At 54.9% G+C, this 25,360-nt stretch overlaps 1 protein-coding gene across 1 annotated transcript in view; it reads right to left on the bottom strand.

Moving 5' to 3' along the window:
- The window catches only part of FER1L5 (fer-1 like family member 5), a 67,546-nt gene that overhangs the window by 5,667 nt on the left and 36,519 nt on the right, over positions 1 to 25,360 (bottom strand). Inside the window, exons 20-42 of the mRNA XM_033238888.1 lie at positions 16,000 to 16,124; positions 15,025 to 15,125; positions 14,355 to 14,532; positions 14,122 to 14,277; positions 12,536 to 12,667; positions 10,813 to 10,976; positions 10,406 to 10,520; positions 9,581 to 9,683; positions 8,849 to 9,012; positions 8,590 to 8,757; positions 8,220 to 8,358; positions 8,004 to 8,081; positions 5,906 to 6,087; positions 5,521 to 5,682; positions 5,129 to 5,233; positions 3,890 to 4,042; positions 3,647 to 3,809; positions 3,473 to 3,498; positions 1,618 to 1,668; positions 1,413 to 1,514; positions 1,014 to 1,133; positions 330 to 491; positions 28 to 119 (exon numbers count right to left, since the gene is read on the bottom strand). Coding sequence (XP_033094779.1) covers positions 28 to 119; positions 330 to 491; positions 1,014 to 1,133; positions 1,413 to 1,514; positions 1,618 to 1,668; positions 3,473 to 3,498; positions 3,647 to 3,809; positions 3,890 to 4,042; positions 5,129 to 5,233; positions 5,521 to 5,682; positions 5,906 to 6,087; positions 8,004 to 8,081; positions 8,220 to 8,358; positions 8,590 to 8,757; positions 8,849 to 9,012; positions 9,581 to 9,683; positions 10,406 to 10,520; positions 10,813 to 10,976; positions 12,536 to 12,667; positions 14,122 to 14,277; positions 14,355 to 14,532; positions 15,025 to 15,125; positions 16,000 to 16,124 — 2,941 coding nt within the window. The remainder of the gene's footprint in view (positions 1 to 27; positions 120 to 329; positions 492 to 1,013; positions 1,134 to 1,412; positions 1,515 to 1,617; positions 1,669 to 3,472; positions 3,499 to 3,646; positions 3,810 to 3,889; positions 4,043 to 5,128; positions 5,234 to 5,520; positions 5,683 to 5,905; positions 6,088 to 8,003; positions 8,082 to 8,219; positions 8,359 to 8,589; positions 8,758 to 8,848; positions 9,013 to 9,580; positions 9,684 to 10,405; positions 10,521 to 10,812; positions 10,977 to 12,535; positions 12,668 to 14,121; positions 14,278 to 14,354; positions 14,533 to 15,024; positions 15,126 to 15,999; positions 16,125 to 25,360) is intronic.

Genomic DNA, 25,360 nt, shown 5'->3' with positions numbered 1-25,360 from the left:
GGGGTCTTGGGGGTTGGGGCAGCTCACGTGCCGAAGACGGGATCCAGGGTGTTGGGCTGGTACATGTCCCGGCTGCCAAGCTCTGTCTTGCCCAGTTTCAGGATCACATAAGGGTCACACTGGGGTCAGAGACAAGTGGGGGAAGGATCGGAACTGGGGAGGCTGTCCAGGTGTGTCAGGGAGGGTGGGAGGGGGCGGAAACAAGCCCCTTGCACCACATGGAGCCTGTGGGGCGTTGGTGTTGTGTGTGTCGGTAGTTGGAGGGGCTCCCAGAGACGGGCTAAGGGGAGCGTGTGGGGCACCCGTGCAGGGCAGGTGCTGTTCTTTACCAGGCCGTTGTAGTCCTGGGGCTGCAGGTTGGTGGCTCGCACCACGTACACCCGCACCAGGCATGGCTGGGGGAAGTCCTCTCTCTCTGGCCAAGCCAAGAACTGCAGTGGGGGCTTCGGGGCTTCTGGGTCCTCAGGAAAGGGGTAGATACGGAAGAGGCCCTGGCGGGGAAGGGGTGTTGGGGTCCCAGCCTGGCAGTGCTGGCCAGCTCTGTAAAGCCCTCCGGGAGGTGCCCCAGCCCGTGTTCAGGAGAGAGAGGGTTGGGTGGGCTGAGGGTAGCAGGAATAGAAGGCCGTGAGGACAGTGGAGGCAGGTCCAGCAAGGTGTTCAGCAGGGCCCACTATGTTGAATCAGGGTGTCGGCAGAGGACCCGCAGTCAGTAGGTGAGTTCCCCGTCCGTCTGTGCCGCTGTGGACTCACTCCACCCCATCTATCCCTTCAGGTTCGGGTTTGTTCTCTGTGGCTTTGCTTTGCGGCCTTGGGAGGCCAGCATAGGCCAGAGTTGGGAGGGGAAGGGGAGCACTCCCTGAGTCCCTGTGGAGGCGAATCTCCTCCACGCCCAGAACTTTCTCAAGCCCTGCTCCATCTTCACATGAGCATATAGAGCCAGGGCTTTTATTTGTCTTCCGGGGACAGAAAGGGCACAAGGAGACGGGGGCAGCTAAGCTGGGATGGACACACACCTTGAACTCCCCTACCACGGGGCTGTCCATCTTGGGCTGCTCCTGGTAGAGCTTGAAGGTCTGGCAGAAGTCCTGCAGGCCCTGGAAGGCTGGCACGGCCTCCAGCTCACAGTCATACACCTGCAGGGGGGTGTGGAACCCTGGCTGGCAGGGACTGTTCCCGAGATGAGGAGATGGAGGGACCACCAGCTCCCAGGCCTCGCTCCAAAGCATCTGGCAGTCAGTGGCCCTGGGGCCAGCACTGTGTGCTTCAGACAGGGTGGCAGCTGGAGCTGTCTCTGCGAGACAGTGTGGGAACCCCCCCGACTGGAGGCTGCCCAGAGGAATCGAGGCTATAGCTCTGCTGGCCTCCTGCCGTGGGTGATTTTATTCCATCCCCCTTTCTTCCCTCCTTCAAACCTTGAGGGTGTGGTAGTCTTTGTACTTGTACTTCAGGGACTTGTGCTCATCCATGGCCCAGAACAGCTTGCTCCACCAGTCCACCTCGTGCTCATACTCCTCCTGGTGGAGAAGAGGATTGTTCTGGCCTTGGGCGGCGGCAGCCCCCGACCTCCCTGCACTGAACGGGGCTGCTCCTCGTTCCCGGGGGCTGAGCCTTCATCACCTCTGCTTTACTGGACTTGAACCAGAACTTTCTGGAGAGGTAGCCTAGGAACTGAAAAAGGAGAGGCTGAGCAAGGGAAAGCCATCGCTCACTCATGGGCTCTGACTTCAGGGAGGAGAGAGGGGTCGAGGCCAGGGTTTCCCCTGGCGCCCTTGCCCTTGCCTTTCCCGTAGACCTTTCAATTCAGGAGTCTTTAGAAATGGGATCTAGGGAGCAAGAAGAAGGGGACACGTAGTTCTTTGTCCTCATTGCCCATAGCTGCAGACTAGATTCTGGAAGGCGCTCAGAAATGCAGAACCTCAAGCCCCACCCTGACCTACTAAGAGTCTGCTTTTGGTGACAATGTCTGGAGGATTCCTGCACATTCAAGTTTGACAAGCACCACTTTTGAGCAATAGCTGGGAACCCTGAAAGCACACTGGAATCACCTGTGTGGAAGGGGTTGGAAAAAATGTGGATGCCTGGGTCCTACCTCAGCAATTCTGATAGATCAACGGCCTAGGCCTCAGGAGTTTAAAAACTCTCAGGTAAGGCTGTGTAACCCCAGCACTTTGGGAGGCCAAGGTGGGAGGATCGCTTGAGCTAAGGCATTCAAGACCAGCCTGGGCAACATAGCAAGATCCCTGTCTCTATAATTTTTTTTTTTTTTTTTTGAGACGGAGTCTCGCTCTGTCGCCCAGGCTGGAGTGCAGTGGCCGGATCTCAGCTCACTGCAAGCTCTGCCTCCCGAGAATGCCTCACGCCATTCTCCTGCCTCAGCCTCCCGAGTAGCTGGGACTACAGGCGCCTGCTACTGTCCAACTTGGGCTGCTCCTGGTAGAGCCTGAAGGTCTGGCAGAAGTCCATGCTTGGCTAGTTTTTTGTATTTTTAATAGAGACGGGGTTTCACCGTGTTAGCCAGGATGGTCTCGATCTCCTGACCTCATGATCCATCCACCTTGGCCTCCCAGAGTGCTGGGATTACAGGCGTGAGCCACCGCGCCCAGCCTAAATTTTTTTTTTAAGTGAGGGAGGGAAGTCTCACTCTGTCGCCCAGGCTGGAGTGCAGCGGTGGGATCTTGGTTCACTGCAACCTCCACCTCCAGGGTTCAAGCGATTCTTGTGCCTCAGCCTCCCGAGTAGCTGGAATTACAGGTACGCACCAGCATGCCCGGGTAATTTTTTTTTTTTGTATTTTTTAGTAGAGATGGGGTTTCACCGTGTTGGCCAGGCCAGTCTTGAACTCGGTGACCTTAAGTAATCTGCCTGCCTCAGCCTCCCAAAGTGCTGGGATTACAGGTGTGAGCCACTGCACCCAGCCAAAAAAATTTGTTTTAAAGATTTAAGGCCAAGTGCGGTGGCTCACACCTGTAATTGCTGTACTTTGGGAGGCCAGGGCGGATGGATCACCTGAGGTCAGGAGTTCAAGACCAGCCTGGCCAACATGATGAGACCCTGTATCTACTAAAAATACAAAAAATTAGCCAGGCATGGGTGGCGGTTGCCTGTAATCCCAGCTACTCAGGAGGCTGAGGCAGGAGAATCGCTTGAACCCGGGAGGCGGAGGTTGCAGTGAGCCGAGATCGCACCACTGCACTCCGGCCTGGGCGACAAGAGCAAAACTGTCTCAAAAACAAAAAAACAACAAAAAAGGATTCAAAAGTTAAAAAAAACCAAAACCTCTTAGGTGATTCTAATGTGCAGTCAGGCTGAGAGACCTGCAGAGACCCCACAGGCTGAGAGACCTGCAGTGCGAGGTGGGCCTCACAGCTGGGCACGGGTAGCCGGACTCTGTTTAACGAACACCCTTCCTCAGGCCCAAGGGTTACGCCCCGTCAGCAGTGTGGGAGGAGGTGGGCCTGCAGCCCTTACTTACGTCCTGGTGCTTCTTCTCAGACAGCCCTGTGCGGAGAGAGCACAGGGACGAGTCTCAGGATGGGGAGAGGGCTGAGGAGGAAGCACCAACCCTGCGGGGGAAGCAGGGCCTACCCCACTCCCAGTGCGGGCTCACTTGTGAGGCCTGGGCAAGGGCACGGAGGAAGGGCCGTACTTGGAAGCTTTGGGGGCACGTAGTCCTGCGCCCAGGGGTCACAGAAGTAGGGCTGGAGGAAGTCGATGTTGGCCTGGCCCGTCACGGTCTGCTGGCCGAAGGCCCAGTTGTCCACCACCTTCACCACGAGGGGCAGCGCGTAGGCCTCCTCCGTGGGCATGAGCTGCAGCCCCAAGGAGATGTGGGCAGCGTGAGACCCACAGAAGAAGAGGGCTGCCCAGCCCCTGCCCTTGGGCCTCTTACCACTATGAGGACTAGGACAGACTCAGACTCGGGGAAGTTGGGGTTGGTCTGAAAGTCTCTGATGGGTTCTGTCCTCAGGGACTCTTCCCCGAATTCCACCAGGAGCTGGGGGGAGCTCGCCTTCTTCATGTTCCGAAGGCCCCAGGCCAGGATCTACCAGAACCAAGAAGGAGGGCAGGACAAGGGGCAGGCAGCGCCTCTGTAATGGGGTCCTGGCCAGAGAAGGGGGCTGAGGGGCAGTCGCGGTGCAGCAGGAGCCACAGGGCCAGGGAATGGGGCTGCAGAGGAGCCAGTGTCCGAAGGCGTACAAGGACAGGCTTCCCCGTCCTGTGAGGGATCAGTGCGTGTCCTGGGGCTGGGACGCTGTTCCCCGACCCATGACGGAGGTGCCCTCCGGCCACTGGCTGCATCCTCCACTGACCTCCATAGCCCGCAGGCATTGCCCCTCCTCACCGCTGCCTTGTCTGGCCTCATCAGTTCTCAGGTGTAAGTTCCTGAGGCCTACTGCCTCTGAGGCCTGAAGAAGCAGGAAGTGCCTGGATTTCTCAGGGCCCCTGTGCCATCTAGCTCACTGAGGGCCCTGTGGTCATTCAGTGACCTGGCACCCTGCCAGGAAATAGCTGCACCCTGACTCACCAGGGCCTCCTTGGGGCCCAAAGCGGGAACCAGCCAAGTTGCCTGATCTCGGGGAAGCCGCCAGTCCCAGAGGCCTGACCATCTTGTGTTCTTTGCCTCATTTGCGGCAGGGCACACGGGTTCTGAAGGAGGGCCCCCACGCTACTCTCAGAAGAGAGGTGAGCAGCATCCTGGCATTTGCAGTCAGACGGCATTTGCTACCGCGTAGTCCCTGTGTCACTGTGCATGGAATGTATTGTCTCTTGGAGCCTCTATTTCCTTCTCTGCAAAGTAGTTGCTACTGCGCAGGGACAGCGTGAGTCCGAAACGTGATCACGCACGCTACAGCCCTTTGCCCACTCCCCACTGCAGAGGTTTGCGGTGAAAGTCTGAAATGTGATCACGCACGCTACAGCCCTTTGCCCACTCCCCACTGCAGAGGTGTGTGCTAAAATGATTTCCAGTGTTACACCAGAACCTCTTCATTTCTCTCCTGTCTCCCTCCACCTCGCAGGTAGTCTTTCTCGAGGTGTGAGCTTTAGATCCGGTAGTCAGAAAGCTGCAGCGCACTCCAGACCACCCCCGCCTGCCCTGCCCACCACCCCCATCCCACATCGCCAGCACCTCAATGGCCATCCTCTTTATCGTGGGCTGGATGCTCTTGGGGAGTGTGTATGCCCCATTCTTCCAGGGAACGCTTAAGATAGGCAGCTGCTTCTCGCCAAGCTTCTGGGGGAGGGCAGGGAGCATGAGGTCCTCTGGGCTGGTCCTACTTCCCTCACCCCCACCTCAAGCAGGTCCCTCAGAGGCCTCACCGAGCCCAGAGCCCCATGGGTAGGGGCTGGCAGGGGGACTTAGGGGAGAGGCTGGGCAGGCCGGCGTCACCAAGCCCACAGCCCTGGATCCTGGGCCCCAGGCATTTCCTGACAGGGTGGAGTTGGCCCCCGCTGGCTGGGGATGGGACGGGGACGGGCACTGCGCGCCACACTCCCCAGCCAGGGCCCCTCTCTCAATACCTCAGTCTGGAGGATCAGCTCACAGGATGCCAAGATCTCGCCCTCTTCCTTCCCCAGCTCCTTCACAAGGGGGTGCCACCTCATGGGGGGCAGGATCCGGTTCTGGAGATCCAGCCAGACCACTGGGGGCCACATGCTCCGTCCCCACAAGCTCTCCTTGCCCTGGAGGGGGGAAGTTCACAAAACATGGAGACCACGCTGGCAGGGCCCAGCTCTGCCTGGGCTTCTCAAGGCAAGGGCGACAGCTGGCAGACGAATTTCCACGGTGCTCTGTGCACGTCAGGCCTCATGGGAGAAATTTCCATACATTTTCCTCTAAAATAAGTCCCCGCAGCCACTCTGCCAGGTAGGTCCTCTTCCTCCTGCTCTGCCCAGCCCACCTTACCCAGGAGTCACGCTGCCACAGCTCTAGCACCACAAGCGGCGGGCTCTCTTTGGTGTCCTGCGGGTTCTCGTACAGAAGGAGGTGCTGGAAGATGAGTGTCTGGGCCCATGTGGGGCCTGCAGAGCTCCTCAGGGTTTGGGTGCACTGGCTGTGGTTCAGGAAGACCACCCGAATGAAGGGCCCTGGAGAGGTGAAGGAGGAGGGAGCAGTGTCTTGAGCTGGGAAGAGGGGCTTTCCTCTCTTCTGCTGCTGCAGCCACTGGACCCGGTGGGGCCCGGGAGGGTCAGGCAGGGCAGCCACTGAGGCCTCCCAAGGGCCCTTCAGAGTCAGCTGCAGAGCACTGGGGTCTGTCACCAGAGGCCAGGCATCATCTGGTCCCATCCACGAGTTCTGTGTGCCTCCCAGGGTTGGGGCCTGGGCCTCACCGAGATGGAGGGCAGGGGCTCCTCTGGAGGAGTTCTAGGGAGGAGGTCACTTGTGGCTGCCCTTTTTTTTTTTTTTTTTCTCATTATTTTTTGGTCAGATTTTGCTCTTTTGCTCAGGCTGGAGTGAAGTGGTGCAATCTCGGCTCACTGCAACCTCTGCCTCCCGGGTTCAAGTGATTCTCCTGCCTCAGCCTCCCAAATAGCTGGGATTACAGGCGCCTGCCACCATGCCCGGCTAATTTTTGTATTTTTAGTAGAGACGGGGTTTCACCATGTTGGCCCAGCTGGTCTTCAACTCCTGACCTCGTGATCTGCCCACCTTGGCTTCCCAAAGCGCGGGGATTACAGGTGTGACCGCCTCGCCGGCTCTGTGGGCTCTCTTTTTTTTTTTTTTTTTTTTTTTTTTTGAGACGGAGTCTCGCTCTGTCGCCAGGCTGGAGTGCAGTGGCCGGATCTCAGCTCACTGCAAGCTCCGCCTCCGGGTCACGCCATTCTCCTGCCTCAGCCTCACGAGTAGCTGGGACTACAGGCGCCCACACCTCGCCGGCTAGTTTTTTTGTATTTTTAGTAGAGACGGGGTTTCACCGTGTTAGTCAGGATGGTCTCGATCTCCTGACTCGTGATCCGCCCGTCTCGGCCTCCCAAAGTGCGGGATTACAGGCTTGAGCCACCGCGCCCGGCCTTTCTTTTTTTTTGAGAGGAGTTCGCTCTGTCACCAGGCTGGAGTGCAGTGGCGGATCTCAGCTCACTGCAAGCTCGCCTCCGGGTTTACGCCATTCTCCTGCCTCAGCCTCCCGAGTAGCTGGGACTACAGGCGCCCGCCACCTCGCCCGGCTAGTTTTTTTGTATTTTAGTAGAGACGGGGTTTCACCGTGTTAGTCAGGATGGTCTCGATCTCCTGACCTCGTGATCCGCCCATCTCGGCCTCCCAAAGTGCTGGGATTACAGGCTTGAGCCACCGTGCCCTGCCTGTGGCTGCTCTTTCATGGCAGCAGCAAGTGGCCTGGCATCAGGGAGCATCACATGGGCCTCTCGATGTGGGTGGTGAAGCCCAAGGGATACAACTCCCAGCAGACATCCTTGGAGCCCTGCCACCTACTGTCCCCGCTCCCTGCAAACAGCACTGAGGACCAGGCTGGAGCACATGGCTTGTCTCCTGAAACTCTCACTGGGGCATCCTCACAGGACCAAGGACAGGCCCTCCCCACAGGCCCTCTCGGCCCCTACTGTCCAAACAGGGTGGCACATGGTTCCCAAGCATACTGCCCTCTCTCTTGCCCTCATGCCCCACCAGTACTGCCAGGCAAGCTCCTCTTCCATGCCCAGCTAAGTGGCCACCACTGGGATGCAGCTCCCTCAGCTCCCGCTTCTAATTCCACAGTACCGGGGTCACACCTCAAGAGCGGCCCTGCCTCGAAGTCTTTGTTTTGTGTCTTTTCCCCAAACCAGCACCATGAGCTGATTGGGAGACGGGTCTGCATCTCTGTCACCCTCATCCATGCCTCTGTCTTTACACTGCTGAGCAGCTATGACACCAGGACCCAGGGACAAGGCTCGCAGCTGGTGAGGGGCAATGGGCAGGGACCCTGGCTGGGACTGCAGGCAGGAGCACGACCCTGCTCTCCTCCCTGAGGCCTCATCCTCAGCTGGGGACGAGGCTGCCTGACACCTACCTTGGAATGTCAGGATCTGACTGGACACCAGGTTCCGGGCCTGGTAGATGTAGCAGAAGAGCTGGTAGTAGTGGGGCTCTGGGGAAAGAGGAGCCATGCCTGTCACCTCCCCAGGACCCCAGCGGCTCCCTCTGGCTGCCCCCACCGCTTCCCCACCCCTTGCCCTCGGCACTGGCCTCTGGAGCCATTCAAGCAGCCTCCCGAGCCAGCCCTTACTGTTAAAGGTGCAGTAGATGAAGGGCATGTTGGGGGGCCGGGCGTCCTGCCTCGGGGGGTCCCTGAACTGTCTGTCCAGACCCCATGGCCATGGCTTGCTGTCCCCTTCCTTCCCAGCACGGTATTTCAGATCCATGGCCTGTAGCCAGGACAGTCTCCCCTGAGGCTCTCGGGTGCTGCTCCTGTGTCCTGTAGTCCAGGCCCGGTCGCCCTCCTCCCTCACGCTGCCACCCTCCTCCCTCATGCTGCCACCCTCGCCAGCCTGAGGCGCAGAGGCCCTTCCTCCGCCATCAGCGCCCCAGCCGGGCCAGGCCCTGGCCTCTCCGGAGCAGGGGTTGCAGGCAGCGCCCCCCAGCCTGCGAGGCTTTACCAAGGACCCCTCCAGGAGGAAGACGGGCGCGACCCCCTTGTCCTTGTCGGGCGCCAGCCTGCGGCGCCAGCAGCGGCGGCGGAAGCGGCTCCGGGGCTGAGGGTGGAGGTGGAACTTGGAGCCGAAGGCGTCGTACTCCCAGCCCTCCTCCTCGCCCTCGGCCGGGCCCTGCGGTGGGGAGGAGGGCAGGGCTGTGTTCCCGCAGCCGCGAAGGCGGCACTGCCCGCAGCCCCCGCCAGGGCCCCCGCGGACGCCTCACCAGCTGCAGGAAGGAGACGGTCTCCTGCTCAGGGCTCAGCGCCCCGCGGTTCCGGAAGCGCACGCGCGCCCAGCGCCGCCGGCGGCACGAGTGGTAGGTCTTCTCCACCGGGCTCCAGACCTGGGGCAGGCCCGAGGGGGGGATGCCCACGCCATACTCCCAGCCTGCGGTGGGGGACCACGGCCTCTGAGTCCGCAGGCGTCCGCGGGTTGGGAGGCCCGGACAGGCCCTAGAGGGGCACGACTTCCCTCCCAGCCACGCCTCTTGCCCTGAGCTGTGGAAAGGAGAGTGGCTGCACTGTGTCACCTGAATGGCCTGGGACCAGCTGCCCAACTTACAAATGAGGCAGGTGAGGCTCAGAGAAGTCCTGTGACTCGCGCAAGGCCACACAGCCCATAAGCAGCAAGGCTTGCATCTTGAGCCCGGGCCTTGAGACTTGCAGCCCTGCAGCTGCTGTGGGTGAATTCGGCCGCCACGTGACAGCCTCCTGGTCACCAGCATCTGCCACGCCTTGCTCTGGGTCAGGCTTCAGGACACACTGAGGGCCTGTGCTGTCTTAAAACTGGGGCCCATGCGTAGGGAAACGCTGGAGACCCAGCTCTGGAGGCTGGGGGGGCCCAGGAATTGAGGCCTATCCCACTGAGGGCTTGGCTGCTCTGATCCCACTGTGTTGGCTGCCTTAATTTTGAGGCCCTGGTCTCTCCCGATCCCAACCCTGACCAAATGACTGACCCTTACTGTCCACTGCGTGGTTCAGCTCCACCACCCAGTCCTTCTTAAAGTGCCAGCCTTGGGGGCACTTCACGTTCTCCCGGGCCTCCATGGGCTGTCCGTTCTGCAGGTGGACACAGACGGCGAGCAAGGGGCACATAAGCTGGGAAGAGGCTGCCCTCCCTCCCTCTTCCCACACCTGCGTGTGTGCCTGCCGTGGCCGCAGCAGCCTCCCACTCCAGGCCAGACTGTGCTTGCCACACCTCATGCCACCAGAGCCATCACTGAATACGCTCCAAGGACCTGCCTTTCTGCACTGGAAACTGCTCCTCCTCATTGTAAAGGGGAGACTTGCATGCTTTTGAGATCAGTTAAACCCACACTGCCCAATACAGTAGCCACCAGCCGCCTGGGGCTAGTCTAGCTTAAATGAGTTAAAATTCAAAGTTTAGTTCCTTCACCTCACTAGTGCCCCATTTTAATAGCTCAGTAGCCACACATGCAGATATAGATTTCCATCACCATGGAGAGTTCTACTGGACAGTGCTGGGTTAGCCCACCCTAAGCAGATTCTCTCCTTCGGGGTAAGCAGTACCTTTGAAAGAAGCCTAGGAGGAAACCACTGCTCCCTTTTTTCTCAGTCTTATTTAAGGTATTTCTACAAACCCCTCACCCCATCAGTGCTGAGAGAGAGTGCCTGCGGGCTGGTGCGCTCACCCAGGGCCCCCCGCGTAGTGCAGGGCATAGGGCTCAGACCCTTTCCACTGGGACCCCCAGCTTCCAAGGCGCCTCGCCTGGTGGCCTTGCTTGCCCCCCAACCCCTGAGGCAGCTTTGGCCCTACTCACCACGTCTGTGTTTGGGATGGCGGCAGGCCCCCAGGCGCCTCTGGCGTCCCGGCCCTGGTTCTCATATACCTCCTCCAGCACCTGGCTCTTGTTGATGTCTATGTCCAGGAGGAGTCTGGGGGTAGTGAGACCCCAAGTTCCCAGCACACCTCCCCGAGCAGCCCCTGGGGCCATCCTCTGCTGGCTAAGCGTTCCCATACCTGGCATCCCCATCTGCTCTGGGCAGGACAGGGCCAGCAGGGCCTGGCATGCAGGACAGGGTGGTGGGCAGGGCCCTTGGCCTGGTGCACCTCGGCCCTCTGGCACCAGGCTTAGGGGCTGGGTTCCCATCTTTCTGGGCTGACATGGACTGGCCCTCCCAGGTGAAAAGTGTCCCCTCCGGTGGGGCCTGCCCCCTCCAGCCTTACCTCCTCTGAGGTTCCACTGTCCAGCTGTCCTGCCAGTGCCATCCCAGGGGTGGCTGGAAATCCGTCATGGGGAGGGTCTTGTTCCCCATGACATCTGAGAAGTTGGGGCAGCGATACAGCCCCTGCTGCCCCCACTGGTCTTTATACTTGGCCTGATTCTCATACTAGAGGAGGGAAGCTTGTCAGGGCGGCCGCCTCCTCCAGCACAAAGTGCGGGGACATGGGCCTCCCCTGGACCCCCTGACTCTAGGCTGCAGGGGCATCCTAAAACTGTGGTAGCCAGGCAAGAAAGGGCCATGTCCCCATTGCACAGGTGAGGGTACTGAGGCTCAGAGGTCAACCCTGTCCTGGGTCACTCAGCTGGCAGAGTGGAGTCAATGCTGCATGTTTGGACAGTGATATCATAAGACATCTATGTAGTGCTTGGAGGCACAGACGTGGAGTGAGGTCTGGGTTGAAGGGGAGAGAGCAGGGCCTGTGTGCTCAGTGTGGATGAAAAGGCCCGGGTCGGGTGCGGTGGCTCAAGCCTGTAATCCCAGCACTTTGGGAGGCTGAGACGGGCGGATTACGAGGTCAGGAGATTGAGACCATCCTGGCTAACACGGTGAAACCCCGTCTCTACTAAAAATACAAAAAACTAGCTGGGCGAGGTGGCGGGCGCCTGTAGTCCCAGCTACTAGGGAGGCTGAGGCAGGAGAATGGCGTGAACCCGGGAGGCGGAGCTTGCAGTGGGCTGAGATCCGGCCACTGCGCCCCAGCCTGGGCGACAGAGCAAGACTTCGTCTCAAAAAAAAAAAAAAAAAAGGCCCAGAGGCAGCAATGGTGGTCAAATGGTGCAGGAGGGCTGGGCTCCCCAGGGTCTGCAGTGACGAGAGAGCAGGCAGCTGCCATCAAAGGCACTGGCCCAGTCCGCTGGTGCCTGCTGAGCATATAGGCCCTGCTCCCTGCCCCTCACCCTGAACCCCTTTCTGCCTCTGCACCTCCAAGACCTACAGAGCTGGTTAGACATATTACAATGTATCCATCTACACATGCAACTTAGACGCTGCAAACATATGTTTTAATTCAGTAAGTTAAAAAGCCTGACACTCAAACCTTATTTCCCCTCTGCTGTTCACATGGCTTCCTGAGCCATGTCCTCCCTCAGGGAGCCCAGGACATCTCCCCTCCTCTGGTTCTAGAGCAGTCCCTGGCCACCGCCCGCCCACTCCCCGGGTTGATGGGTCTGTGGGCAGATGCCTCAGATCCTCCTCCTCTATTGTTCTAGGCCTTCACCTCCTGGGACCCTGCTGGGGCCTGCAGGGGTCCCGGGCTACCCTGTTGGTGATGGGCGAGGCCCCTGCAAGTCAGAGCCTTGCTCACTTCATATGCTGTTGATGAACTAGGAGAAAGCTCGGAATAAACCTGTATCAGGGAGAGGGGGATCAGGCCCTGGAGGCCACTTAGTTGCCCCCTTTGTCTCCACACATGTGTGGAGGATCAACAAGAGACCAGAGCTGGCAGCGTCCAAGATTGCTTTAGTCTCTGCCTCCTCCATCAGACTCTCTCCTCGCCCTCAGTTTCGGTCAGGAATTTTTTCTCCCTCTTCAGTGCAGGGCTCCTGCAGCTTCACCCTCCCTCATCACGCCAAATGCCCTGCAGGGACGCCATCTCTTCCCTGCCAGGCCACCCACCCCCACCCCTGCATGCCTGCCCTGGCCCTGGGCTGCCGCTCACCACTTACCGTCTCAGCGTACACCGCCGTGTCACCCTGGCGGAGAAGCTGCAGGTCCTTGCTGTCTGTGACGTTGCCAAGCCACATGCAGACCCGGAGGTGAGCTGGGAGCACATCCTTCTTTCCTTCACCCTCTGGGTACTGAGTCAGAGGCCGATCAGTCCCATAGGGGCACTAAACACCCTGAACGCCACCCCAGCCACCGCCCAAGTGGGCTGTACCTGCCCCTTCCCCCCCGAGCCCTGGGAGCGGGGCCCTCACTGAGCTGAGTGCTGGAGCCGTAAGTGAATGGCATGGAGTTCTGTTCTGCCCTCCAGAGCAGGGTGGCTCCACCTTGGCAGCCATGAAGCAGAGAGGCTGGGAGTGCCTCGCAGAGGGAGTAGCAGGGACGTCGATAATGGGACTGACGGACATTCCCTGTGAGTTTGTTATGGGCCGGCACTGTGCCAGTTGCCCAGTGTGCATCGTAGGCCTGGATCCTCGCAGCCCACCACGAGGAGGGCATAGTGATTGCCAGGCCCATTCTACAGAGCAGCACACTGAGGGCTGGGCATGGTCAGGAGTTGGCCTAGGGCCACACAGAGCCAGGATTCGTGTCTCAGGGGCTCTTGCAGGATGCAAAGGACTCTGGTGGGCATGGAAGGAGCTTTGCACATTGGTGGAGACGGCAAAGGGCAGGTACAGTTGGGGCCGGGGAAAGCCCAGAGGGTCCCTACTGTTGAGAGTATAGGCTAGAGAGAATGGATGCAGGGCCAGGGGCCAGGCCACAAGGCGGCACCTTCTCCAGGAGGCAGTGGGGAGCCAGGGAGTCTCTGATGGGGGAAGGGAGTGGCCCCCACGTCCCCCCGGGAGGATCAGAAGCAGGGAGACCACTGTCACAGCCAGGAGTGAGGGTGGTGGTCAGGGTGTTTAGTCTTATTGATAGCTTGCATCTGATATGATGGGCTGGTGCCAAATCTTATAGACATTAAATATTTTGGAGATCACCCTGTCAGTGTCCAGGGAAGAGATGACAAGGGGCTAGACCAAGTGGCGGCCATGAGGATGATGGAGGAGGTGGATTTGTTTTCTGGTTTTGTTTCGTTTTTTTTTTTTTTTGAGATGGAGTCTCGCTCTGTCACCCAGGCTGGAGCAGCATCATGATCTCGGCTCACTGCAACCTCTGTCTCCCAGGTTCGATTCTCCTCTCTTAGCCTCCCGTGTAACTGGGATTACAGGCATGCGCCACCATGCCCGGCTAATTTTTTGTATTTTTAGTGGAGACGGGGTTTCACCGTGTTGGTCAGGCTGGGTCTTGAACTCCTGACCTCAGATGATCCACCTGCCTCGGCCTCCCAAAGTGCTGGGATTACCTGTGAGCCACCACGCCCACGAGGAGGTGGATTTGGGGAACATTTATGAGGTACATGGACTTGGCATCACCCAACATGCTGGCAGCCACAGACCCATCTCTTCCTCTGGGGACTGCTTCAACCCCATCCCACCTGGTTAAGGGACCAGGGAAACAAGCCCCATAGGGGCTGCCCTGCAATTCAGGGGCTCTCCCGGGGCCATTTCTTGGCCCTGTCCTCCCCTGAGGACCCCTTGATTCCCACCTGTAGGAAGAGTGTCTGTATCTTCCCACAGAGCCTGCCGCAGTGCAGGGCCCCTGCCCGGGAGAAGAGGACGGAGTGGGCAGGCACCTGTGCATAGGCCACTCGCTGCTCCTTGGCCACCAGCCAAATCATCACGTCAGGAAGGCCCATCTGGGGCTGCCAAGGTGTGAGAACGTCAGGCCCTGCGCGGCCGGCTCCCAGCCCTGCTCCAGGCCAGTGTATGCAGCACCCACCTCCGGGAGCACAGCGTTGAGGCGGTACAGCCAGTCCTCCGCGGTGGCCACCATGTCCCTGGGCATGGCTTGCTTGGCCTTTTGGGCCAGTTCCTGCAGGAGGAGGCTGCGGAGCTGCCACCTCTTCCTGTCCAGGCTGGTGGCTTTGGGCTGGTCGGTCATGCAGGGCAGAGGGCGCCTGTGGCCAGGACAGGGTAGTAGGGGCTGGACCTCTCTACTGCCTCCCAGTGTCACCAGTGCCCTGCCTTAGGCCAGCGTGCCCCTCCTGGCCTCAAGATCCTGCCCCCATCTGCTGCTGGCCTGGCCCGGGAGCCCTTCCCACCATAGGAAGCCTGCTGGCTGTGCGTCCAGCCCTGGGTTCTCATCCAGCCCTCTACCACGCCTGCAGGGAGGGGGGCTGTGCGGGCTTGTCTGCAGGAAGGTGACAGGTTGACTCGGTAGGAGCCTCGGGCGTGGGTGTGGGGCAGCAGGGACCATTCTGATGGGGCGGTCAGGGGGCCTGAACGGGAAGGGAGAAGTGACTCCTGGGGTTTCCTGCTGGGGAGAGGTCTGAGCAGTGCTTCTCCCCAAGGAGGGTGGGGGGAGGTGTTCAGGGCACTGCTCTGAGCCCCCAGGCCTGGATCTGGCTCAGCTCCAGGCCAGCTGCATCCCAGAGTGCCCCTACTCCTACTTGCAGTCCTCCACCAGCTCCCTCAGCAGTTTCTCCCACTGGTGGAGGAGAGCTGGGTCCTTCGGATTCCGCGTGGATTTCAGGGTGTCCAGGTTAGCTTTCTGCCCAGCAGGAGAGAAACGGTAAGAGAGCCGGCCTCAGCATGGAGCCCAGCTGGACAGGCCACAGGGCTGGTTGGCCCAAGATGTTTTCAGCCACGACCTTGGGAACTTTGAGGGATAACTTGGTGATATCAGTTCAAGGTCGTCCACAACTCCGAGGCTAGGACCACCCCCCCACATCCTTCCTGCTACCCAACAGAAGAAACAGGTGGCAAGAAGCTGGGACGGGGTAAGACTGGGAAGCAGTGCAGAGCACTGACCTCCACATAGGCGTGAGAAAGTCATGCCGGAGGTCCCAGCCCCAGGTGGCTCCCGAGAACTACACTCCCAACAGGCACCTGAGACCGTTTGTGATCTCACTCCTTCCAGCTTCCATGGTCGGATCTTCATGTCACCTCCATGCCTCCCCCCAACCCTGCCGAACTTCAAAAACCAGCACATTGCTGTGGCTTTGCACGTTACTCCCTTCTACCTCCACCCAGCCCCCAACAAACTCCTATGCATTCTTCAAAACCCTGCTGATGTGTTATCTCTTTTGTGCACACCTCCTCTGACTATCTTCTCTTCCTCTCCTCTCCCCACCTTCTCTCTCTGACCCTATAGCACCTGGTACCTGCGTCTCCATCATAGCCCTAGTTGCACTGCACAGTCACTGCCTGCATGTCCAACTTCCCTAGACAGTGAGGACAGGGGCTGTGTTTAATCATCCTTGTGTCTTCAGTGCATAGCCCTGCTTCTGGCACGTTCTTCTCAACAGCGTGGAATGAATGCATGAATGGGCTGTGTGACCAGTTTCCTGCCACTGTGATGCAGTTTCCCAAGTCTCCCAGCCACACTCTGAACCCTTCCCAGCATCGGCTCCCGCACCACTCACCAGGCGGTCCCGAGTGAAGTGGAGGAGGTTGAGGCAGTTCATGCGGAAGCTAACGTCCTCCCAGTTGGAGGTCACGGCCACGACAGGCTTGGTGTTGTACCAGGGCACATAATGGTAGATGTTCCCTGGGACACAGAGACACACGGAGGGACGGGGTGTCTGGGGGATTCCGGGAGGTCTCTTCTCACTGTGTTCTCTCGAGGACCTCTCTGGACCACTTCACCCTCAAAGATGCGATTTGCTAACAATGCTAACTGGAGCCCTCCAGCTGGGAGGCTGGGCTGGGGCCTGACTGAGAATGTGAGAATGTGTGCACTTTGACCTTTCATTGTCACATGGTCTTCCAGAGTCCCCAGTTTACAGTGGGGAAATCCATGCTAGCAATGGGAAGCAGTTTCCCTGAGATGGCATAGCCAGGCGGTCAAAACGCAGGCGCCTAGCTCCAGAGCCCTGGGTTTTGAACCTCAAGCGAGACGCCAGGAGTAGGGGCACGGGGCACGACTCCGGGTGGGACGGGGGCAGGGGGACAGGTATAGACAAAGACCACTGATGGGTGCCACAGACTGGGTTCCCTCGCTATGTTCCTTATTGAAATGAGGCAGAAGCAAGACCAAATGTAAAGGATTCTGAACCACACTGCTGCCGAGTCGGCCTTACAGGCAGAAATCCACAGAAAACGAACATGTAACCTGCAGAAAATCTGTGAGGCAAGTGAAAGCCAAAGCTGACTTTTGTTCTGCAAATTTCTGGAAACTTCTTGGAGAACTTGTGCTTTTCTTTGGCAACTACAGGAGGAACGGGGGGCAGAAGAGAAAGCCTAGGGCTGACTGGGGTGGGCAGTCTAACAGGGACCGACGTGCTACAGACTGGCTCGGCCCCCCACGGAAAGGCGTCCTCAAGTCCTCAACCCCAGGACCTCAGAATGTGGCCTTATTTGGAGAGGGGGTGTCTTTGCAGATGTAATGAGTTAGGATGAGGTCATACTGGAGCAGGGTGGGCCCTTAATGACTGGTGTCTTTATAAGAAGGGAGACAGACGGCAGTTGAGTGAGGACAGACACAGGGAGACACCATGTGAAGGTGGAGGCAGAGACTGGCAGGACGCAGCTGTGAGCCCAGGAACACCAAGGACCACAGCAACCGCCAGAAGCCACGAGGGAGCCATGGTCAGATTCTCCCTCAGAGCCCTCGGCAGAGATCAACACTGACACCCTGACTTTGAACTTCTGACCTCCAGACCCATGGAAGAATGAGTTTCTGTTGTCTAAAACCACCTGGTTTGCAGGGCTTTGTTATGGTATTAATACACCATGCAGAGCACGAGCTCCAAACCCTAAGCCGTTGGGGCTGGGGGAATGAGAACTGACCCATCACACGGGAGAGGATGGTGGGGAAGCTTGCCTGTCTCCAGTGTGGCTCTCTGGGTGGAGAGGAAGAAAATCTTCGGCCGGGCGCGGTGGCTCAAGCCTGTAATCCCAGCACTTTGGGAGGCCGAGACGGGTGGATCACGAGGTCAGGAGATCGAGACCATCCTGGCTAACACGGTGAAACCCCGTCTCTACTAAAAATACAAAAAAGTAGCGGGCGAGGTGGCGGGCGCCTGTAGTCCCAGCTACTCGGGAGGCTGAGGCAGGAGAATGGCGTAAACCGGGAGACGGAGCTTGCAGTGAGCTGAGATCCCGCCACTGCACCCCAGCCTGGGCGACAGAGCAAGACTCCGTCTCAAAAAAAAAAAAAGAAAATCTTCCCCAAAATTTGTAGCAAGTGGGGCCTCACGGACGTTGGCATTCAGTGCTCATTGTATCTGTGTAGCCTGAAGAGTGTCCAACAAAAAATTTCATTTCAAGTGGTCTCAAGTAGATTGTTACCAGCCTGGGTAACATAGCGAGACCCTGTCTCTAATTAGCCAACCATGGTGGCTCATACCTGTAGTCCTAGCTACTCAGGAGGCTGGGGTGGGCTTGAGCCCAGGAGTTTGAGGCTACGATGAACCGTGATCATGCCGCTGCACTGCAGCCTGGGTGACAGAGTGAGACTGTGTCTCAACCAATCAATAAAATAAAATGGTCATAAATAAATAAAAACACAGTGATCCCTGCTTGGCAGTGCCCCAGGTAACTGGAAGAAGCAAGGCCAGTCCTCTCTGGAGAATGAAACATTAGCCAGACCTCAGAGAACGCCCACAAAGTTCCAAGAAAGTGAGCACCTGAGTACCAGTGTACACACTCCTAACCCATCAACTCCACTCCTGGTATACACCCAAAAGAAGGGCTATACAGCATCATTGAGACACATGGAGAAAAATGTTCATAGCAGCTCTCATCACAACAGCCAAAAGCTGGAAAGAGCCAAAATATCTCTCAAAAAATCTCTTGGCCAGGTGCAGTGGCTCATGCCTGTAATCCCAGCACTTTGGGAGGCCAAGGCAGGAGGATCACCTGAGGTCTGGAGTTTGAGACCAGCCTGCCCAACATGGCGAAACTCTGTCTCTACTAAAAATATAAAAAAAGAATTAGCCGAGTGTGGTGGTGGGCAGCTGTAATCTCAGCTACCTGGGAGGCTGAGGCAGGAGAACCACTTGAACCTAGGAGGCGCAGGTTGCAGTGAGCCGAGATTGCGCCACTGCACTCCAGCCTGGGCAACAGAGTGAGACCCCATCTTGAAAACAAAAACAAAAAAAAGGGCCAGGCACAGTGGCTCATGCCTATAATCCCAGCACTTTGGGAGGCCAAGGCGGGTGGATTACCTGAGGTTAGGAGTTCAAGACAGCCTGGTCAACGTGGTGAAACCCCATCTCCATTAAAAATACGAAAATTAGCCGGGATTGGTGGTGGGCGCCTGTAATCCCAGCTACTTTGGAGGCTGAAGCAGGAGAATCACTTGAACCCGAGAGGCGGAGGATGTAGTGAGCCGAGATAACGCCACTGCACTCCACCCTGGGCAACAGAACGAGACTCCTGCTCAAATAAATAAATAAACAGATAAATAAAATAATCTCTCAAAAATCTCTTTCAGTAGTAGAAAGGATAAATTATGGTACATTTACACAATAGAATAATAGACAGCAGTCAGTGAATGAGCTATGACTACCCTATGTCATCTGGATCTGTGAACACACTGCACAAACAGAACAGTGAGCAAAAGAAACCAGATACAAAATAATACACATTTTTTTTATATAATCATAATAACTATTTTTTTTAAAGAGGCAGGGCACAGCAGCTCATGCCTGCTCGTGCCTGCAATCCCAGTGCTTTGGGAGGCTGAGGCCAGGAGTTCAAGGCTGCAGTGAACTATGGTCATGCCATGGAGGTAAGGAGTGGCTGTGGTTGAGCAAAGTGTTTTGAGCTGCATGTATGCGTGCTTGATGTTGCTCCGTTCGATCCGAATGATCTAGAGGGCCTTGGAGGGGTGGGGTGGGCACAGGGGCCTCTGAAGTGCTCCCGCTCCATGATCTGGGTGCTATTACAAGGGCATGTTTGCTTTGTGATAATTCACTGAGCTTGACACTTTGGTTTGTGTACTTTTCCATAAGTATGTTCTACTTGAATTGAAAGTTTACTTAAATTAAAAAATAGTGGGGCAAAACACCCAAAATCAGTACGTAAAATACAGTGTGTCGAAGATGGAAAATGCTAAGGAGAAAAGCAGGGAAGGGAAAAAGGGAGATGCTGAGTAATTTAAATAGAATGGTTACCTAACGACTTTCTACGAACATCTAGAAGAAATAATCTAGAATGCAGCCCAGAGAGAGGACAAGATGAAAAATATGGAAGAGATTTAAAAATATGAAGGACAGAATGAGAAGGTTCACAGAGGACAGAGTGAGTTCCGGAAGGAGATATAGTGGGGAAGAGGTAATTTTCTTTTTTTTTTTTTTTGGAGACGGAGTCTCGCTCTGTCGCCCGGGCTGGAGTGCAGTGGCCAGATCTCAGCTCATCTCAAGCTCCGCCTCCCGGGTTTACGCCATTCTCCTGCCTCAGCCTCCCGAGTAGCTGGGACTACAGGCGCCTGCCACCTCGCCCGGCTAGTTTTTTGTATTTTTTAGTAGAGACGGGGTTTCACCATGTTAGCCAGGATGGTCTGGATCTCCTGACCTCGTGATCCGCCCGTCTCGGCCTCCCAAAGTGCTGGGATTACAGGCTTGAGCCACCGCGCCCGGCCAAGAGGTAATTTTCAAAGGGAGAATATAATCTTCCAGGATTTTTGGAAGACACCAGTTTCAGACCCTGGCATTTGCGTGAAAGACGGGAATGATAAATAAGCAGGAATGCGTGCCTGGGGCTCTCAGTGTGAGGATACACAACAGCAGTTTTCCTCTCTGACTCTTGGAGAACTTACAAAAGCAACAAGGAGAAGGAAAATAACTCAATTTTCAGCAAAACAAGCAGACAGATATAATCTGCAGACTCAAAATACACGTGAGGACTGCCAAAAGCAACTGTGACCGCCACCGAAGCCAAGGTGTGAAGTGCAGCAGCAGCAGCCGCCTGGGGGACACGACTAGCAAGACAGACAGCGGGAAGCGCTCTGAGTAGGGGCAGACTGCAGAAAGTGCCAGCAAAAACACACTGCCTGAAGGAGCTCAGGACACACGTGAGGCAACGTGAGCCCGCGAACCTCAGAAAACAAGTAGCAGAGAAAACAAAACCAGGGATGGGAAGGCAGCATAAGTAGTCCACGGGAGATTAGACGCTGCAGACACTTCAGTGAGAGGCATGGAAACAAGGATGGAAATGAGAAAAGTGACCAAAATGAAATGGAAAGAATAGGTCAAAAAAGGATCAGGGAGAAAATGACAGATATAGATAAAACCAAAGAGCATCACTAAACCCATAAATGGAGCCTCTGATGTAGAAAATTAAATAATGGGCCGGGCACGGTGGCTCAAGCCTGTAATCCCAGCACTTTGGGAGGCCGAGACGGGCGGATCACGAGGTCAGGAGATCGAGACCATCCTGGCTAACCTGGTGAAACCCCGTCTCTACTAAAAAATACAAAAAAAAAAAAAAAAAAAAAAACTAGCCGGGCGAGGTGGCAGGCGCCTGTAGTCCCAGCTACTCGGGAGGCTGAGGCAGGAGAATGGCGTGAACCCGGGAGGCGGAGCTTGCAGTGAGCGGAGACCCGGCCACTGCACTCCAGGCTGGGCGACAGAGCGAGACTCCGTCTCAAAAAAAAAAAGAAAATTAAATAATGGAACAGAGTAAGTATTTTAACACGTAACCTAAGAAAACACATGAGGAAAGGATGGTCTTTTTAACAAACGGTGCTTGAACAACTGGATATTCACATGCAAATTAATTCAAAATGAATCATACAGATAAGTGTAAGAACTAAAACTGTAAAACTTTTTTTTTTTTTTTTGAGACAGGGTCTCACTCTGCTCCCTCCCTGGGGTGCAGCAGTGTGATCATGGCTCACTATAACCTTGACCTCCTGGGCTCAATCAATCCTCCTGCCTCGGCCTCCTGAGTAGCTGGGACCATAGGTGTGTGCTCCATGCCCAGCTAAATTTTTTAAAAAAATTTGTAGGATCTCGCCATGTTTGCCCAGGCTGGTCTTGAATTCCTGCCTCAGCCTCCCAAAGTGCTGGGATTACAGGTGTGAGCCACCGCACCCCACCAAAACCAGAAAACTTAGAAGAAAAAATAGGAGAAAAATCTTCACGATCATGAGTTAACCAAAGAGTTCTTAAATATAACACCATAAAAGAAAAAATAAATTGGATTTTATCAAATTAAAAATGTTGGCACTTCAAAAGACACTACTAAGAAAATGAAAAGACAAGCGACGGACTATTTGCAAATCACAAATCTGTCAAAGGACTTGTATTATAACTGAATGATAGGAGAAACAATCCAAATTAAAAACAGGCAACACATTTGAGGCCTGGCGCAGTGGCTCATGCCTGTAATCCCAGCACTTTGGGAGGCCGCGGAGGGCGTATCACGAGGTCAGGAGATGGAGACCATCCTGGCTAACACAGTGAAACCCCGTCTCTACTAAAAATACAAAAAATTAGCCGGGCGTGGTGGCGGGGGACAAAATACAAAAAATTAGCCGGGCGTGGTGGCGGGTGCCTGCAGTCCAGCTACTCGGGAGGCTGAGGCAGGAGAGTGATGTGAACTCGGGAGGCAGAGCTTGCAGTGAGCCGAGATCTTGCCACTGTACTCCAGCCTGGGCGACAGAGCGAGACTCCGTCTCAAAAAAAAAAAAGAAGATAAATGAATGGTTTATGAGCATTGAGCATGAAAAGATGTGGCTGGGCGCGGTGGCTCACACCTGTAATCCCAGCACTTTGGGAGGCCGAGGTGGGTGGACTGCTTGAGCCCAGGACTTTTGACACCGGCCTGGGCAACATGGTGAAACCCTGTCTCTATGAAAAATACAAAAATTAGTCAGGCGTGGTGGCACATGCCTGTAGTCCCAACTACTTGGTGGGACTGAGGCAAGAGAATTACTTGAACCCCGGGGGTGGAGGTTGCAGTGAGCCAGGATTGCCCCACTGCACTCCAGCCTGGGCGACAGAGCTAGACTTGGTCTCAAAAAATAAATAAATAAATAATAAAAATTAGAAAAAAAAGAAAAGATGCTCAGTGTCATTACATGAAATGCAGATTAAAACAACGATGAGGTACCACTGCATGTCTACTATAATAAATAAAGACAGATAATAACAAACATTGATGAGGATGAGAAACTGAAATCATCTTATATTGCTGGGAGAATATAAAATGATGTGGCCACTTTAGAAAAGCTTGGCAGGTTCTTAAAAAGCCATTCCACTTAAAGACTTGTATACGAATGTTCACCGCAGCTTTATTCTTTTTTTTTTTTTGAGACGGAGTTTCGCTCTTGTTGCCCAGGCTGGAGTGCAATGGAGCGATCTCAGCTCACCACAACCTCCGCCTTCCGGGTTCAAGCGATTCTCCTGCCTCAGCCTCCTGAGTAGCTGGGATTACAGGCATGTGCCACCACGTCCGGCTAATTTTGTATTTTTAGTAGAGACAGTGTTTCACCAAGTTGCTCAGGCTGGTCTCGAACTCCTGACCTCAGGTGATCCACCCACCTCAGCCTCCCAAAGTGCTGGGATTACAGGAGTGAGCCAATACGTTCGGCCAGCTTTATTCTTAATAGCTAAGAAGGGGGAACAATGTCCATCAACTGATGAATGGATTAACAAATGATGGACGGTACACCCATACGATGGAATACTATTTGGCAATGAAAAGGGAATGGAGTACTGATACATGCTACATCATGGATAAACCTGGAAAACATTATGCCAAGTGAAGGAAGCCAGATGCAAAAGATGACATATTATATAATTTCATTTATATGAAATATCCAGGAAAAGTAAATATGCAGAGACAGAAGTAGATTAGTAGTTGTGTGGACCTGGGGGTGGGAACAGGAGAGTGGCTACAAAACAAGAGAATTCTGTGGTTTGTAAATTACATCACTAAATAAATTACTAACAAAATCAGATTTTACTCATACACATAGATGCAAAATCATCAACAAAATACTAGCAAACCAATTCCAGAATGCATAACAAAGATAGGACGGGCATGGTGGCTCACGCCTGTAATCCCATCAGTTTAGGAAGCTGAGGGGAGTGGATCACCTGAGGTCAGGAGTTCGAGACCAGCCTGGCCAACATGGCAAAACCCCATCTCTACTAAAAATACAAAAATTAGCCAGGCATGGTGGCACACTCCTGTAATCCCAGCTATTCAGGAGGCTGAGGCAGGAGAATCACTTGAACCTGGGAACCCAGGAGGCAGGCCACTGCACTCCAACCTGGGTGACAGAGTGAGACTGCGTCCCAAAAATATTTAAAAAAAGGTATAACAAAGATAATGTAAGCTATCAATGCAATTATACTGTAATTAATTGCATGGTATATTACATATAATAAAACAATTATTTCTGGGAGGTGGCATATTATTAACTCAAAGTAGACTATGATGAGTTAAGGGTCAATATTGTAATTCCCTAAGCAACCACTAAAAATAATCCAAAGATACATATTGTCAATAGATAGAATGTAATACTAAAAACCAAACAAAAAATACCTGATGAAAACAAAAGAACACAGGAAATTCCAGTGGCCTTTTTTGGAGAAATTGTCGAGCTTTTGCTAAAATAGGAAAATGGGAAGGAACCCGTTTTCAACCAAAGTCCAACCCAAAGACTTGTACAAGAGCCACAATTATTTTGTAAAAGAACAACTAGGCTGGGTGCAGTGGCTCACGCCTGTAATCTCAGCACTTTGGGAGGCTGAGGTGGGCGGATCACCTTAGTTCAGGAGTTTGAGACCAGCCTAACCAACAAGGAGAAACCCCATCTCTACTAAAAATGCAAAATTAGTCAGGCGTGGTGTGGCGCATGCCTGTAATCCCAGCCACTTGGGAGGCTGAGGCAAGAGAATCGCTTGAACCCAGGAGACAGAGGTTCTGGTGGATAAGGATAGGCAAATAGATCAATATGGTTAACTGATTTTCAACAAAGGTGGCAAAGTAATTCAATGTGGGACTGAATAGTCTTTCAGGCAAATGGTGCTGAACTGGTTATCTGTGTAGAGAAAAAGAACGTGTATATCTGTATAGATAAAAATAATCTCAATTCCTCCCTCATACCATATGCAAAAATTAAGTCAAATTGAATCATAAACCCAAACAAAAAAGATAAAACTTAGATAAAGCTTGTAGAATGAAACAGAGGAGACAATTTTCATGATCTTGAGATAGACAGATATTTCTTAGACCACATAATGTACTAACTAGAAAATTAAAGATAATCAACAGGGCTGGGCGCAGTGGCTCACACCTGTAATACCAGCACTTTGGGAGGCCAAGGCGGGTGGACTACTTGAGCTCGGGAATTTGAGACCAGCCTGGGCAACGTGGTGAAATTCCATCTCTGTGAAAAATTAGCTGGGCGTGGTGGTGCTAGCCTGGGCCACATGGTGAGACCCTGTCTCCATAAACAATTTTAAAAATAGGCTGGGCACAGTGTCTCACGCTAGTGTAATCCTAGCACTTTGGGACGGACAGATCACTTGAGGTCAGGAGTTCAAGGCCAGCCTGGCCAACATGGCAAAAACCCATCTCTACTAGAAATACAAAAATTAGCCGGGCGTGGTGGTGGGCGCCTGTAGTCCCAGCCACTTGGGAGGCTGAGGCAGGAGAATCGCTTGAACCTAGGAGGTGGAGGTTGCAGTGAGCTGAGATTGCACCACGGCACTCCCGCCTAGGTGACAGAACAAGACTCCATCTCAAAAAAAAATAATTAATTTTTTTAAAAAGGCTAGGCATTATATCAAGCACTGGTGAGAACGTAGAGTAATAGGAATTCTC

The sequence above is a fragment of the Trachypithecus francoisi genome, unplaced genomic scaffold (assembly GCF_009764315.1).
Source record: "Trachypithecus francoisi isolate TF-2019V2 unplaced genomic scaffold, Tfra_2.0 Lachesis_group17, whole genome shotgun sequence".
NCBI lineage: Eukaryota > Metazoa > Chordata > Mammalia > Primates > Cercopithecidae > Trachypithecus > Trachypithecus francoisi.
This window is presented reverse-complemented; position numbering and strand designations above follow the sequence as displayed.